The sequence below is a fragment of the Bos taurus genome, chromosome 21 (assembly GCF_002263795.3).
Source record: "Bos taurus isolate L1 Dominette 01449 registration number 42190680 breed Hereford chromosome 21, ARS-UCD2.0, whole genome shotgun sequence".
Taxonomy (NCBI): domain Eukaryota; kingdom Metazoa; phylum Chordata; class Mammalia; order Artiodactyla; family Bovidae; genus Bos; species Bos taurus.
In genome coordinates, this window is record NC_037348.1 from 26,313,176 (window position 1) to 26,329,704 (window position 16,529).

Sequence of the window (16,529 nt, forward strand, 5' to 3'; positions counted from 1 at the left end):
TAATGGCCTTAAATGCCTTTTTCACTTAGACTCATCGAGGCCAGCCAAGTCATCACATGGCACAACTAGCAGTATGCCTTCTTTGCCTCTAAAGCTTCTTGTTTCCAAGCTCCCTGGAGCTTTCTCCATCTGTTAATATACCACTGGATAGTCAAAGGAGGAAGTCCAGTGTTGGTACATGACGTGGAGGGGTGCAGGTGTCCCCAAGGATGGTGGGAAATATGGGGTGCTGACTTTTCCAGCACGGCAGCCTGTAAAGGGTTCTTGAAGGGTCAAGTCAGTATTTCAGCACTGTGCAGGAGCCCTCAACCACGTGATTAATGACACTGGTACCATCGACCTTTCATTTTGCCTTTTCTTGTCCCAAACCTGTTTGAGGACTGTGTGGAGATACTGTTTATTGCACTGTCAAGGGCTGGGATTGTTGGAGAGCAGTCTGACCAAATCAACCCCCCTCTGAGCCAACAGCTCATGTGTCCAGTTAAATGTTCTATTTCTAATGAATGCTCACTTGTGAACTTGACTTTTCCAGAATGGACTTTGATGATGAAGATGGCGAAGGTCCCAGCAAGTTTTCAAGGTGAGTTTCCTTTATGTTCCCTAGATTTAAAGAAGCCCAAGTAGCCAGTTATCACCTTACTGGAATCTATAGGGGTTTGAATGTCTTTCGTCATTGAAAAAAACCATTGCCTGTTACATGGCATGGGAGGGGAGTTTGGGGGGAGAATGGATATGTGTATATGTATGGCTAAGTCCCTTCACTGTGCACCTAAAATTCACAACATTGTTAAACAGCTGTACTCCAATACAAAATAGTTTTAAAACCTTTAAAAAAAGAAGCAGAAAGCCATTGCCTGTAGCTTGACGGCCTTGTCCTTCATTCTGTGCTTATATTTGGCTCAGGGACAGGTAACTCTTAGCAAAACCTGCCATATCCAGGCCTAGATTTTCAAAAGTTAAGTATTAACAAGTGATTAACTCTGTTGGCTTTTTAAATTAAACAGACTGCTAGTTTTAATGGATCCCTTTTTAAAAGACAGGCCTAGAGTTCAAGTTTAGAAAAACAATCAAGATAAAGCCTCTTTTTCTACCATGGGAAATAAGGAGAAATATAAGAAACCTGGGTGGCCCTGTTCTGGATGCAGAAAACTGGACCTTAAGTTCCTAAGAACTACGTCACTCGCTGGCCACGTGACAGCATCTCTAACTAGGCTCTCAGGGCTGTCTGGAGTGCAGACTGCCTTCCAGAAGGATGCTAGCCCGCGGGTGCTGTGACGGTAGGTGCATCACTTACATGAAGTGTGAGGCGTGCCCTGTCCCATGGCTCTTTATTATTATTATTATTATCTTGTTTTAAGTTATGGGAGAAAGTTTGACAATGTTGAGAAAAAGAGCAAAGATCATTCCATCAATCTTAGCAAACTTCCCATCTATATCAGTTTACTTATGGAAGGACCTACCGTGACATTCCTCCCCACTCCACCCCACCACCCCCTCCACTGCCCAAGAATTCCTAATTCTTGGTTGCTGATGAATTTGAAAACCTCCCCTGGGTGATGGGTACCTTTCTCTGGTGTGCACAGCCCACAGTTTGGACTGGCAGCCTCAGTTATTTTATAAAGTTTTTTAGGACTTCCCTGGTGGTCCTCAGTGATCAATGCAAAGAGAGAGAGGAAAACAACAGAATGGGAAAGACTAGAGATCTCTTCAAGAAAATTAGAGATACCAAGGGAACATTTCATGCAAAGATGGGCTCGATAAAGGACAGAAATGGTATGGACCTAACAGAAGCAGAAGATATTAAGAAGAGGAGGCAAGAATACACAGAAGAACTGTACAAAAAAGATCTTCATGACCCAGATAATCACGACAGTGTGATCACTGACCTAGAGCCAGACATCCTGGAATGTGAAGTCCAGTGGGCCTTAGAAAGCATCACTACGAACAAAGCTAGTGGAGGTGATGGAATTCCAGTTGAGCTATTTTAAATCCTGAAAGATGATGCTGTGAAAGTGCTGCACTCAATATGCCAGCAAATTTGGAAAACTCAGCAGTGGCCACAGGACTGGAAAAGGTCAGTTTTCATTCCAATCCCAAAGAAAGGCAATGCCAAAGAATGCTCAAACTACCGCACAATTGTACTCATCTTACACGCTAGTAAAGTAATGCTCAAAATTCTCCAAGCCAGGCTTCAGCAATCCGTGAACCGTGAACTTCCAGATGTTCAAGCTGGTTTTAGAAAAGGCAGAGGAACCAGAGATCAAATTGCCAACATCCGCTGGATCACCAAAAAAGCAAGAGAGTTCCAGAAAAACATCTATTTCTGCTTTATTGACCATGCCAAAGCCTTTGACTGTGTAGATCACAATAAACTGTGGAAAATTCTTCAAGAGATGGGAATACCAGACCACCTGATCTGCCTCTTGAGAAATTTGTATTCAGGTCAGGAAGTAACAGTTAGAACTGGGCATGGAACATAAGACTGGTTCCAAATAGGAAAAGGAGTACGTCAAGGCTGTATATTGTCACCCTGCTTATTTAACTTCTATGCAGAGTACATTATGAGAAACGCTGGGCTGGAAGAAGCACAAGCTGGAATCAAGATTGCCGGGAGAAATATTGATAACCTCAGATATGCAGATGACACCACCCTGATGGCAGAAAGTGAAGAGGAACTCAAAAGCCTCTTGATGAAAGTGAAAGTGGAGAGTGAAAAAGTTGGCTTAAAGCTCAACATTCAGAAAACGAAGATCATGGCATCCCGTCCCATCACTTCATGGGAAATAGATGGGGAAACAGTGGAAACAGTGTCAGACTTTATTTTTGGGGGCTCCAAAATCACTGCAGATGGTGATTGCAGCCATGAAATTAAAAGATGCTTACTCCTTGGAAGGAAAGTTATGACCAACCTAGATAGCATATTGAAAAGCAGAGACATTACTTTGCCAACAAAGATCCGTCTAGTCAAGGCTATGGTTTTTCCTGTGGTCATGTATGGATGTGAGAGTTGGACTGTGAAGAAGGCTGAGTGCCGAAGAATTGATGCTTTTGAACTGTGGTGTTGGAGAAGATTCTTGAGAGTTCCTTGGATTGCAAGGAGATCCAACCAGTCCATTCTGAAGAAGATCAGCCCTGGGATTTCTTTGGAAGGAATGATGCTTAAGCTGAAACTCCAGTACTTTGGCCACCTCATGCAAAGAGCTGACTCATTGGAAAAGACTGATGCTGGGAGGGATTGAGGGCAGGAGGAGAAGAGGACGCCAGAGGATGAGATGGCTGGATGGCATCACTGACTCGATGGACTTGAGTCTGAATGAACTCTGGGAGTTGGTGATGGACAGGGAGGCCTGGCGTGCTGCGATTCATGGGGTCGCAAAGAGTTGGACACAACTGAGCGACTGAACTGAACTGGTGGTCCAGTGGCTAAAACTTTGCCTTCCAATGCAAGGGGTGTGGGTTCGATCCCTGTTCAGGGAGCTAAGATCCCGCATGCCTCGTGGTCAAAAAACCAAAACATAAAACAGAAGCAGTATTAGCAGTATTGTAACAGATTCAATAAAGGCTTTAAAAATGGCCCACATTAAAAAAAAAAAAAAAAAAAACTCTAAAAAAAATGTTTAGAAGAATGACGTCTGTATTGAACTCTGTACCCATGACCTCCCCCAGTTTGCTCATTCCCTTGGAAGTTACTTTTGGTCGGGTTCCTTTTACCCGTATTATAGGTGTGAATTGAGCATCCTTTCCCCAAACCCAAGAGGAACAGGCATCTAGTTCCTATTTCTGGGCTTCCCTGGACTCTCCAGGTCCATTGGAAGTCTCAACCTTGATTCACTTTCCTCCCTGAGAACTCTTGAGTTCCACCCTCCACTCAGTTCCGGTGATACAGGAGCGAGGAAGTGGAACCCTCTTTGATCTCTGATGACCCTTCTAATCAAATCAAGACACAGGTTTCAACAACAAGAGCATGTATTATTTTCCCCTGGGTGCAGACAGAACCCAAGCTTGATGTCCACCTCTTTCTTAGGATACATGTGAATAGCAGGGAGCGCTGTGTTCCTGAAAGGAAGCTGACCTGGGAAATAAGGGCACATGTCACCCCAGCTTGATTTGCGCCTGCCTTACATAGCCTTCCTTTGTGAGGAAACAAAGCCTTGTGATTCCTCTGGATCAGAATTCCCCTGGAGATAACGTTCCATAGCGTGTTGACCTCAGGAAGCGACGGTTCCTGGGTCTCAGAACAGAAGGAGGAAGAGAGAGATGAGTGACATTTGCTTGATGGAAGATCAGTGTCAGTGATGAAATAACAGTGCAGGGACACAGAGAACTCATTGTGTGGGGTCCCACCAGGAAGAAACAGAAATCCTAGACTCTGCTGTAAGCCTGCCCTTGAGTCAGGTTGTACATAAGTCAGGGTTCAAACCTGGGCTTCTGTGAACCACATCCTTCCCCCTCCCCTCACATTAAAAATAAGAGGGAAAGATGGGGTGAGCTTACAACATATGCTGGTGCCCGTGGGAGCCTGGGGCCACTTCAGTCTGACGGCAGAAGGGTTGATGGACCCGTTGGCTGCTGGGGACATCTGAGCTGCTCCTAGCTGGGGAGACCACTGAGTTCACCCCTCCCTTTGCTTTGCCAGCTGCACTGGCCACCATCCAGAGGCAGGCCAGAGAGACTGCTGCAGGCTGTCTCCCTCGGCAGCAGGCATGGCATGCCTTGGGGCGGCTTCTGTTTCCTCCTCCTGTGTTCACAGTCAGCCAAGGGAGCCCTCAGGCCAGGTGTCAGAAGAGAGGGGCTGAGAGGCAGGTGTCTCGCCAGCAGAGTTTGCTGTCTCAGAACCCAGCCAGCATGCTAGGCCATGGTTTGTGTCACCCTGAGCTACCCTGGTGGCTCAAATGGTAAAGATCCCCCCTGCAGTGCACAAGACGTAGGAGACAGAGGTTCGACCCCTGGATCCAGAAGATCCCAGGAGGGCACAGCAACCCACTCCAGTATTCTTGCCTGGAGAATCCCATGGACAGAGGAGCCTGGTGGGCTACAGTCCATAGGGTCGCAAAGAGTCGGACATGACTGTGCAACTAACACTTTCACTTCTTTACATCACCCTGATGTGTGTGCAGCCAGCTTTCCCAGCTTCTCTTGAGGGTGGTCCCAAATTCAAATGTCCCACCTGCTATCAGACGTCGTGTCTCAATTTCAGATTTGGGGAATATGGTCACAGTCACATAGGAGGTACATTGTAGCCAATTAGGTTTGCTTCCTATGTTCTCACAGCAGGTCTCAGATGTTAAGCTGCTTACAGATCACACAGATGTGCACACATGCATTTTTAAATAGACAAAAGAGGATTTATTTATATATGTGTGGATGAGCTAAGTCTCTTCAGTCATGTCTGACTGTTCGACCCCGTGGCTATAGCCCTTAAGGGATGGGATTCTCCAGGCAAGAATACTGGAGTGGGTTGCCATTTCCTCCCCCCAGGGGATCATCGCAACCCGGGGACTGAACCCATGTCTCTTGTCTCTTGTGTTGGCAGGTAGGTTCTTTACCACTAGCGCCACCTGGGAAGCCCTTATGTATATATGTGTATATCCCCTGCCTTAATCCAAAAAATACTGATGGTGGCTTAAAAAGGGATTGCAAAAAGTTTTTTAAAAGATTTATTTACTGTATTTGGCTGTGTTGGGTCTTCACTGCTATGGGCAGGCTCTTCTAGTTGCAGCCAGCAGGGACTACTCTGTAGTTGTGACGCGTGGGCTTCTCACTGTGGTGGTTTCTCTTGTTGCCACCACCACAAGAGAAGGGCTTGTGGGCTCTAGGCATGCAGGCTTCAGTAGTTGTGGTGCATGGGTTTTGTTGCTCCGAGGCATGTGCGATCTTCCCAGACCAGGGACTGAACCCGTGTCCCCTCTGTTGGCAGGTGGATTCTTAACCACCAGGGCAACCCCAAGTAACTTTTTGAAAAATGTTCAAAGTCTTAAATATATTACTCTTCCCCTAGAGCTAGCTGCTTCCAAACTCAATATTTTTCATGCTTTCTCTCTATTGCTTGGTGACTATATTTGCTTCTCCTTTCTGCAGTTGTCGTCTTACAGCTGATTTTTGCTGATTTGTCAACAGATGTTTTAGTTTTGGTTTCACCAGTTCTGGAGGAACTGTGTAGGGGTACTCAACTGCTGGGCACATGTACACGCCTGTGCACACGCAAGGGTGCACACACGCAGTGCCAGGGCCAGAAATGCCCCAAGACTCGCTTCACCATCCCCAGGTCTCAGGCTTCCCTCCCACATGCAGTTGATGCTGCTCTGGGGGCTGTGACATGCAGGACAGGGCTCTGCTGACCAAGGTGCTCCCCTCCCCACACACAAAGTCAAGGGCAACCTGGGGGGCAGAAGCCGGTCTGCAGGGGCCAAGGAGTAGACTGGGGATGAGGAACTGAAGACCAGAGGGGACAGTTTATTGAGCAGTTTGTTGTTCAGTCACTCAGTGGCTTCCGACTCTTTGTGACCCCATGCACTATAGCCTACCAGGCTCCTCTGTCCATAGGATTTCCCAGGCAAGTATACTAGAGTGGGTTGGCATTTCCTCCTCCAGGGGATCTTCCCGACCCAGGGATTGAACCTGGGTTTCCTGTGGCTCCTGCATCGGCAGGCAGATTCTTTACTGCTGAGCCACATGCATTGTGTAGTGGTCATTAAAACAGAAGAGTGGACACATGAAATAGAGATATTCTTAAATGTTGGGTTTATTTTTTGTTTAATTTTTGGCCATGCTGGGTCTTCCTTGTGGTGCTCAGGCTTCTCTAGTTGTGTCACATGGGCTTTAGTTGCCCACATGGCATGTGGGATCTTAGTTCCCTGACCAGGGCTCAAACCCCAGGCCTCTGCAGTGGAAGGCGGATTCTCAACCACTGCACCACCAGGGAAGTCTCTAGATTTGGAGTTTACATCTTAGGAACACCCAAGTGCTCACTCCCAAACTTTTCATTTTTGTTGCTATGTGCTATCACCCTGATTTTTTGCTGAGTTCTCACTCATTCTGCATCCTTTCTCAGGAGACTCAGAAGGTCTTGGATGTTCTCATACCTGTTGCTCTGAATTCAGCTATAGTGCATGGGGCTGTCTACAAACCTGGAATCAAAAGACCTGGATGGGTTTTATTAGCCTCTCTTCCACCCCTTCCTTCACCCTTCACCTTTTGAGGACCGTCTCTGACCTTCCTGGGGTTCCACCTTTAATCTGTATGACTTTCAAATGTTCCCTCGGACATGGTCGAACCCAGTTGCATTAGCTCATAAGGAGTCGTGATATTTTGTAGGGTTTCGCCAGTCAACTGCTAACATTATCTAATAGTAAAGCTAACCCCGATAGGAAGGTTCCCACAGAATTTCTCCTTTTTTATCACACCCATTTTCACATCTCCTCTTGGTTTTGTGCACTATTTGTGCTTGTGGACATTTTTTTCCCCTGTCTCTCTGGGTTGTGATGGTATTTTCATCTTTCCTCCTGAATTCATCACCCTGTTTTATTTAGAGCTCTGACCATCAAAACCCCATGGATAAGGGGGAAACATGCAATGTGGATGTGTCCTTCATTTCCTTCCTGGCAGAAAAAAGAACAAGATTGTCATTTCACAGAATTCTCAGCGTGCGTCTTAGCTTAGAGAGCCAGGCGTTTTGTTTCAAGGTGGAGGATGTTCAGAGTACTTCTGATGCAGAGAGGACGGCCAGGAGGGAGCAAGGATTACCCTCATCTCATCAGTCACCTTGTGGGGGACACCTTGACTTGGCCATGTAGATTCTGTTTAGAGTAAGGAGAATTTCAGCTGAGCCTTCTGACATTGCCGAATAAACACCCAAATGAGCACTCTCAGCCTTTCCAGATGCTCTCCCTGCCTTGACAGCCTTTGTTCCCCTTTTTTTTTTAACTGTGATTTTTTTCTTTTTTTTTTTAATTGGAATATAGTTGCTGTACAATGTTGTGTTAGTTTCTGCTGTACAGCAAAGTGAGTCACTATACATCTATCCCTTCTTTTTTGGATTTCCTTCCCATTTCAGTCACAGAGCACTGAGTAGGGGTCCCTGAGCTATGCAGTAGGTTCTCATTAGTTATCTGTTTTATACACAGTATCAATAGTGTATATGTGTCAATCCCAATTTCCCAGTTCATCCCACTCCCCTCCTCCCTTGGTAATTAACAAACTTGGTAAGTTTTTCTCTGCATCTGTGACTTGAATTCTGCTTTGCAAGTAAGTTCATCTCTACCATTTTCCTAGATTTCACTTGTAAGCAATATTAGAGAACCTGCCTGTCAATGCAGGAGATGTAAGAGATGTGGGTTTGATCTCCGGGTTGGGACAATCCCCTGGAGGAGGGCACGGCAGCCCACTCCAGCATTCTTGCCTGGAGAATCCCCATGGACAGAGGAGCCTGGCTGGCTGCAGTCCATATGGTCACAAAGAATTGAACATGACTGAGTGACTTTGCAAGCACATACAATATTTGTTTTTTTCTTTCTGATTCTCTTCACTCTGTATGACAATCTCTAGGTCCATCCATGTCTCTGCAAATAGTACAGTTCTATTCCTTTTTATGGCTGAGTAGTATTTCATTGTATGTATGTACTACATCTTCTTTATTCATTCCTCTGTTGATGGACATTTAGGTTGCTTCCATGTCCTGGCTATTGTAAATAGTGTTGCAATGAACATCAGGGTGCATATGTCCTTCAGAATTATGGTTTTCTCCAGGTATATGTCCAGGAGTGGTAATACTGGGTCATATAGCAGCTCTGTTGTTAGTTTTTTAAGGAACCTCCACACTGTTCTCCATAGTGGCTTTGTCAGGCTTAGTTCTTATGAACCAGAGAAGTCTGGCAGAGAACTTGGGTGTAGTTCTCTGAGGAACAGTGTAGCCTGTGAGGAACCAAATTACCAGGGGAGATAGCCTGAGACAGTCTTGTCGTTTCGGTGGGTTGGAGCTGAGATTAGGGCTGGGAGCTGTGGGATTAATGCTGTGTCTAGTGGAGACAGTCCTCTGCCATCAGGCCTGTCTGAATCAGTGACCTCTTCCTAGCTGTTTGACTCTCATGTCATCCAGCTTCAATTCTGATGTCCTTCTCTCCTTGTTCAGTGACCCCAGCTCCTTCTGTTCTCCTGCAGAGGTTAACCTTGATGTGAAGTGACCCACGTCTCCTGCACTGCAGGAGGATTCTTTACCCGCTGAGCCACTGGGGAAGCCAACAGTCCTGGATGACCCCAGGCTTTGTGGGGAAGAGGGGATCGTTTCTGGAGGCATAAGTAGCCCCAAGCTGTGTCTGTAGAAGCTACCAGGCTTCTCTTCCCCATCGAGCCTTAAGTGTCTCTGCCTGTTTGTCTCCCCGGTGTTCCAGCTCTGACTCTGGGACCAGACAACGCTCTGCTGGGGAGCTGAGTTCAAGTCCTGGTAAATCAGTCCCACTCTGAGCCCCAGGGTCATCCTACACAAAGGACATTCCTGAAGATAGTGTGGGATGGACTTGGATCCCACGCTCTGGTTTCCCTTCGCAGACCTGCGGGCCCTGAGTTGGCAGAGAAGCGCGAGGCAGCGTGCAGCCACAGCTCCTCCTCCTTGCCCTTGGCATCTGCAGCCATGTTCCTGGGCCAGGCGGTTGGTCCTCTGGTCCCAGCAGAGGGGTCACGGCTGATGCTGTGCTGTGTCCCCAGCGGTCACTGCTACCGGGCCCCCGCCCTGGCGCCCACGTGCAGAGGGGCTCATTGCTTTATTGATGCTGCATGTGGGGCCCACGGAACTCAGATGCTAAGTACACAGGCTGCCCCTGCAACTCCTCCAAGCAGATCCCCATCACTCCGCACCCTGTGGAGGAGGTGGCTTTGGTCCTGGAGACACTTCCTTCTGTTTTCACAAGATGGCATTGTTCCTGTTTCTTGCCTCCGTGATCCTTCAAAATGAAACCATATATATACATATTTTACATATATTTTAATAGATTCAGTAGCTACACTCACTTGTTTATCAGAGCTTGTTGCTAGGTAATTTGCAGCTCTTCCTCATTTTGACCTTCTGTTGGTAACTCTTTCAGTCTCATTTCATGAAGTAGAGCCTTTTCTGCACTAGCCAATTGATACTGTTTTAAACAGTTGTCCTCATGTCTCCTTCAAGCACCTGTTCTCATGAGTTGGGTTGAATCAGCGTGGTGACGAAATTGCTTTAGATCCATTTTAAGAACTTCACAAAGACTCTTGTTCTCAGATGTTTTACAAAACAAGTTGGTCTGTGGGTCTTTTGGAAATGGGATCAGAAGTAGGCATGCCCTAGTCCTGCCTTGGGGTGGTCTCTGTGGTAACTAGCAGGAAGCGGGGAGGGAAGGGGCTTGGACTCTACCCTGCATATTTGGGGCATGCCTGAAGGAATGGAGAGGAAGGTCTGGGTCTGCGTTTTTGGGAATATCCACAGGATCACAGCACACAGACTGAACTGAGAGCCTGTCTGCTCCTGCCCAAAGGCTTCACTCCAATTCCAGCCCTTTCCTTGATCCCACTGATGCTCTTCCCACAGTGCACCCCCTTTACCTGCTGCCAGGCCAGGGCCAACTGCCTCTCGGCTCCTCCCGCACCCTCTCAGCCCCTGTGGCCCCCAGGACCACCTCCTCCTCTCCTCCCTTACTCTCTCCTGTGGGCTTTACTTTCCATGTGCCTCTCAGAGCATTTGATCACGCCTGCCTTCATTTCCACTCTTCAAGGTGATGTTTTACTGTCCTGACCAAACGCTTCGCTCCTTTAGGACGGGAGCGGGACATTCCTTGGTCCATTTGGCCCGTCCTCTCTGGGCACCTGGCTCAGTGCTTTCTGTACAGAGGTGCTCACCAGGCCCACCCAGGTCCAGTCACTTCAGGCTTTTATTTTTTTTAATATTTATTTACTCATATTTATTTATTTGGCTGCATGGAGTTTTGGTTGTGGCACACAGGATTTTTAGCTGAGGCATGTGGGCTCTAGTTCCCCGACCAGAGATGGAACCTGGGCCCCCAACATTGGGAGTGCCGAGTCTTAGTCACTGGACCACCGGGGAAATTCCCTCACCACAGTCTCACTCCCCTCGTTTTGTTTGTATGTTCACGTGAGACCTGCCCACCATCAGGCCCACTTGGCATCTGCTCCTGGCCTGGAGGGCAGGGTGTGCAAAGTCTCATGAATACAAGCAGTGTGTGAGGCAGCCTTGCCCAGGGCTCTTCCTTTCTTGCTGTCACTGCCACCCTCAGCCTATGAGCACCAATGAAACCCTAAACCCCACCAGAGACGTGTGCTGTGTTTTTAGACAATTCTTTTACCCCACGTGACAGCTTTGTCTCTGTGTCGTGGAACTGGATTGGCTGTTACTCCCTGTCAAGCCTAGAGGTGATCGTTTCGAGACAGAAACACTTTCCTGTCCCTTCTGTTCGTTTTTTATCTTAAGCACGTCACTGAGTGTCACTTTCAGAATTCCTGGCAGTGCTGGGATTTTTTGGCTCTGTTGTTAGAGAGCAGGTATGCATATTCTGTTACTAGGCTGTGGAAAATGTGCTGCTGTTAGAGCAGGGGCTTGTTCACAACGTGATGGGATGTGGGTCTGTGGCGTGGCTGTCTGCTTAGGGATGCCAGGAATGGCGAGGAGGCTAGATGTGTTTCTCATTGTGGGTCAAGGTAAACCATTTGTTTCAAGTCGGTGATAACTATTACATTCAATATGTGTGGATATTCGTGCAAGCCTAGCATTCGTGGGTGCACTTGGAAAGCGTGTTTGGTTCACTTTGGACGCCTGACGGGTCATGTCTTCATTCTTTATGGTTATTAAAAAGTATTAATACCTAGGTACATGCGAGCAGTGGAAGCTTTGAAGACATGTTTAGAGATGAGACTGAGGTATCTGTGGAAGTCTGTTCCCACCCCATGCCCTGAGACAGCTTGCTAAGGTGTCCAGAAGCTGCTTTAAGATGTGTTCAAAGCATGGAGGTTCCTTAAAAAAAGTAAAAATAGAACTGCCATATGACCCAGCACTCCCACTACTACCCAGAGAAAACCATAATTCAAAAAGACATACACTCCCCAGTGTTCATTGCAGCATTATTTGCAATAGCCAGGACATGGAAGCAAGCTAGATGTCCATTCACAGAGGAATGGATAAAGAAGATTGGTACATATATACAGTGGGATATTACTTAGTCATAAAAAGGAACAAAATTGGGTCATTTATCCACAGAGATGTGGATGGATCTAGCCTGTATACAGAGTGATGTCAGAAAAACAAATATGTATGGATGGAATGTATATTAACACATGTATGTGGAATCTAGAAAAATGGTACAGATGAGCCTATTTGCAGGGCAGGAATAGAGATGCAAACAGAGAATGGATATGCGGGGAGGTGGGATGAACTGAGAGAGTAGGATTGACATATATGCACTACATGTGTAAACAGATAGCTAGTGGGAAGCTGCTGTATAGCACGGGGAGCTCAGCTCAGTGCTCTGTGATTACCTAGAGGGGTGGGATGGGGATGGGTTGGGAGGGAGGTCCAAGAAGGAGGGGCATATGTATACATATGGCTGATTCAGGTGGTTGTACAGCAGAAACTAACACAACATTGTAAAGCAGCTATATACCCCACCGACACACTCACATAAGGCACTGAGTGAGCCATCACCAGTTCGTCTTTTGGTGACTTGGTGTTAGGGATGTGCCGTTTTACCCCATTAGACAGTAAGCCCTGGTCTGATCCGTCTCTCTTCCCCCACCCTGATCTTGTGCTTTCGGGAAGAGAGAACCACAGTGAGATCGAGAGGCGGCGGCGGAACAAGATGACTCAGTACATCACCGAGCTCTCGGACATGGTTCCCACGTGCAGTGCGCTGGCCCGGAAGCCTGACAAGCTCACCATCCTGCGCATGGCCGTCTCTCACATGAAGTCCATGCGGGGCACCGGGAACAAGTCCACGGACGGTGCCTACAAGCCTTCGTTCCTGACGGAACAGGTACCTGTTCACTCCTCGTCTGTGCTCCTTGCTCCCCTGGTAACCACATTCCCGGGAGGGCAGAGAGTGGCGAGAATGACAGCGTCACCAAGATGAGATAAACTGCGTGGGGTGAAAGGCTGAGGTGGGGACGAAAGCAGGCAATTTTATTCCTACACTTCACTAGGGAACTCTCTTCTGGGGACTGTCTTTCTGATTTTGCATCCTCTGCTTTTTTTCCCCCACCATGTACCTTAATAAGACAGGCTTCCCTGATGGCTCAGTGGTAAAGAACCTGCCTGCCAGTGCAGGAGATGCAGGTTTGATCCCTCGGTTGGGAAGATCCCCTGGAAGAGGAAATGGCTACCCACTCTAGTATTCTTACCTGAAGAATCCCATGGTCAGTGGAGCCTGGCTGGCTACAGTCCATGGGATTGCAAAAGAGTCAGACACGACTGAGTGACTGAACAACAACCACCTTAATAAGAGTGACTGAACAACAACCACCTTAATAAGACATCACTCAAAGCAAAAAGAGATATTGTGCTTAGCACATGCTAACCCAGGAAAAAGCCAGCAAACCCAGTTCTGTGCTAGACTAGCACTGACGGTCGTCATCATGAGGAAAGTTTTGGTAGATGTCGCAGCAATCATAGTGACAAGGACTTAACAGCCAGCACGTAGCCAGCCTCTGCCCTGAGCCCAGTTGAAGTCATGTCCTTTCTGTGCAGGATTTCATTGAATCCTTATTCTGGCTCAAGGAGGAAGCTGCTGTTATTCATCCCCGCTTTAGAGATGAAGAAGTGGAGGCTTTGAAAGTGTCTACTGCTCAGTGCAGACCAAGAGGTGACACAGGGTGGTCAGACCCCAGAACCATGTATTTTAACAGCTATCCTGGTCTTTGCAGAGTTGGGAACAGTGAACCCGAGAGGTGGTCTGTGGGAAGTATTGATCTATTGTAATTTGACCATTCCACATCCTGGAAGGCCTGTGTTCTGGGTCCTTGTTCTTCCCCGTGCTGGTCAGATACTGTCAGCTTGTATTCTCTCATCTGTAGATAAACATGAGCTTTCTGCCTTCCTGACCCTGAGGGCTTCTGCAGGATAAAGGGGACAGTGGACTTGGTGCCGGCAGGGGGACAGGGAAGTGATGTGTTGTCAGGCACACGGGCAGGAAGAAGTGTTCAGGCTCGTCAGGGGCTGCCCGGGACAGAGTCAGCGCTGGCCTGCTGGGAGGGAGCCCCACATGTGCATAGAAAGAGAGCAGAGGAAGGGGTTCCACATGGGGAGACTTGAGAAACCGGTGAGAACAGAGCCTTGAAGGAAGGGGTGAGAAGATGTGTCCAGAGACAGAATCGTGTGTTTTGCTGGAGTGAGGAATCTAAGCATTAGGTTTAGAAAAAGAGCAAGGAAAGAGGAGCTCACATGAATTCCTGTGTGGCAGACTTTTTAGCAAGGGTTTTTTGTCATCCCAGTGCCCATATGCTCTTCATCTCAAGGTTTGAAGAGCTGTGGCAGTGGGGTGACCCTCGCTGGGAGCCATGGAACACGGTAGTCCAGGGCAGAATGCCCAACCCATTTCCACCTCTGTAAAAGGGTTAACACAGCAGTGGCTCCCACCTGGCAGGGTTGTGGAGACAGGTAAGGGAGGAGGCAGAGTAGAGTGTTTAACACGGGGCTGGAGTGGAATGAAAGATGACTAGCTGGTGGATAGTGTGAAAGTAGTGTTAATCGTTTAGTCATGTCAGACTCTCTGTGACCCCGTGGACTATAGCCTGCCAGACTCCTCTGTCCATGGAATTCTCTAGGAAAGAATACTGGAGTGGGTTGCCATGCTCTCCTCCAGGGGATCTTCTCCACCCAGAGATTGAACCCAGGGTCTCCTGCATTGGCAGGCGGGTTCTTTACCATCTGAACCACCAGGGAAGCCTAGCTGGCAGGTAAGCAGACAGAAATGCATTATGCACGTCCTAACCGCTGGGGTTAGTAAAAGGCTTTTCCTCTACATTTCTTTAATCCTTATAAAAACCCTGTTGGGGTCCCTATTTGACATTAATTTCTTTAAGTGACTGGGGATTAGAAACATGGAGGGACTTTCCTGGTGGTCCAGTGGCTAAAGGCTCTGTGCTCCCAATGCAGGGGGCCCAGATTTGATCCCCGGTCAGGGAGCTAGATCCTGCATGCCCTAACTAAGAGTCTGCATGCTACAACTGAAGATCCCACATGCCACAACTCAGACCTGATGCAGCCAAATTAATAAATATATTTTTTAAATGCTTTTTAAAAAAGAAAGAAAATGGAGAAAAGAGAGAAGGCAGTTATGCAAGTCACATGCATCCTCTCCCCCCATTCATCTCTCCGTTCCTTGGTAGGCTGTTGATAATGACAACAGCCACATATGTTAAGTACCCACTGTTCGCCAAGCCCTTACTAAGTCCTTCACATTCAAGATCTCATTTAACCTCACAAAATCTTTCCCCCTACCCCAAGAAAAAAGCATGAAAAAAAAAAAAACAACAACAGCCAGAAGCCAAAGATACTATATCCGGAGCCCAGACTTGCACAGTGAAGTGGAAGAGCTGGAGTTGGTGGTCTCCTTTGACTCCACCGTCTGCGCTTTGAGACCTTCCTGTTGGCTTAACAAAGAGAGGGGCAAGACTGCTTCTGGATTCAGGGCACAGGACCTTGGTCATGAGTGGGGTGCTCCCAGAAGATGAAAACCAGAGGGGAGGGTGTAGAAAGAGGGGCCCGTGAGGAGGGTGAGCTCTGGCCTATAAGCCCTTCCCACAGTCCCTAAAAAGGGCTGAAACTGTGAAAACATAAATGGAGTCAACTTGTCCACTTCCTCTCCTTTGGAGATAGAATTCTCTACTTTCCCAGACAACCTGTTTTATGTGTTACCGTCCTTCCTGTTGGGAAGACCATCTCAACACTGAAAATAAAACTGCTGACCCAGTCTTCTGAAGTAAGTCATCATCAAGAGGGATGGCACAGCGGAAGTGCGAAACAAGACAAAGGGGGAAAATAAACGTTTCTTTAAAAAATGATTGTATAGCCCGCTTCCGCACCCAATTCCCAGGCAAAGGATGTTAGAGTTCTGACTCAGCCGAGGGCTCGGAGACCTCCCTGGGTTCTGCTCACCAGCTGACTCACGTTTCCTAGTCTTTGAGCTTTTGGGCGCCCTCAGGTCGGACGCCAAGGGCGGGGCCGGATGCTCCAGGCTCCACACAGGTGGCCCTTACTCTGTTACAGCAGGGCTTCCAGTTTTTGTTGTTGTTGTTTAGTCACCCAGTTGTTTCCAACTCTTTGTGACCCTATGGACTCCTCTGTGTCTGCCAGGCTCCTCTGTCCTTGGGGATTGTCCAGGCAGGAATACTAGAGCGGGTTGCCATTTCCTACTCCAGGGGATCTTCCCAACCCAGGGATCGAACCCGAGTCTCCTGCTTTGGCAGATGGATTCTTTACCACTTGAGCCACCAGGAAAGCCCACCTGCAATTACACGGAAGCAAGGAATTTGGGGCTTCCCAGGTGGCTCAGTGGTGAAGA

General features: G+C 47.8%; 1 protein-coding gene across 13 annotated transcripts in view; it reads left to right on the forward strand.

The window, feature by feature from the left end:
* The window catches only part of ARNT2 (aryl hydrocarbon receptor nuclear translocator 2), a 204,009-nt gene that overhangs the window by 57,674 nt on the left and 129,806 nt on the right, over positions 1 to 16,529 (forward strand). For 11 of the 13 annotated variants that reach the window (XM_059879103.1, XM_024981868.2, XM_024981869.2 and 8 more), the window contains 2 exon segments: positions 533 to 580; positions 12,791 to 13,004. In XM_059879103.1, the coding sequence (XP_059735086.1) occupies positions 533 to 580; positions 12,791 to 13,004 (262 nt within the window). 13 annotated transcript variants of the gene reach the window in all.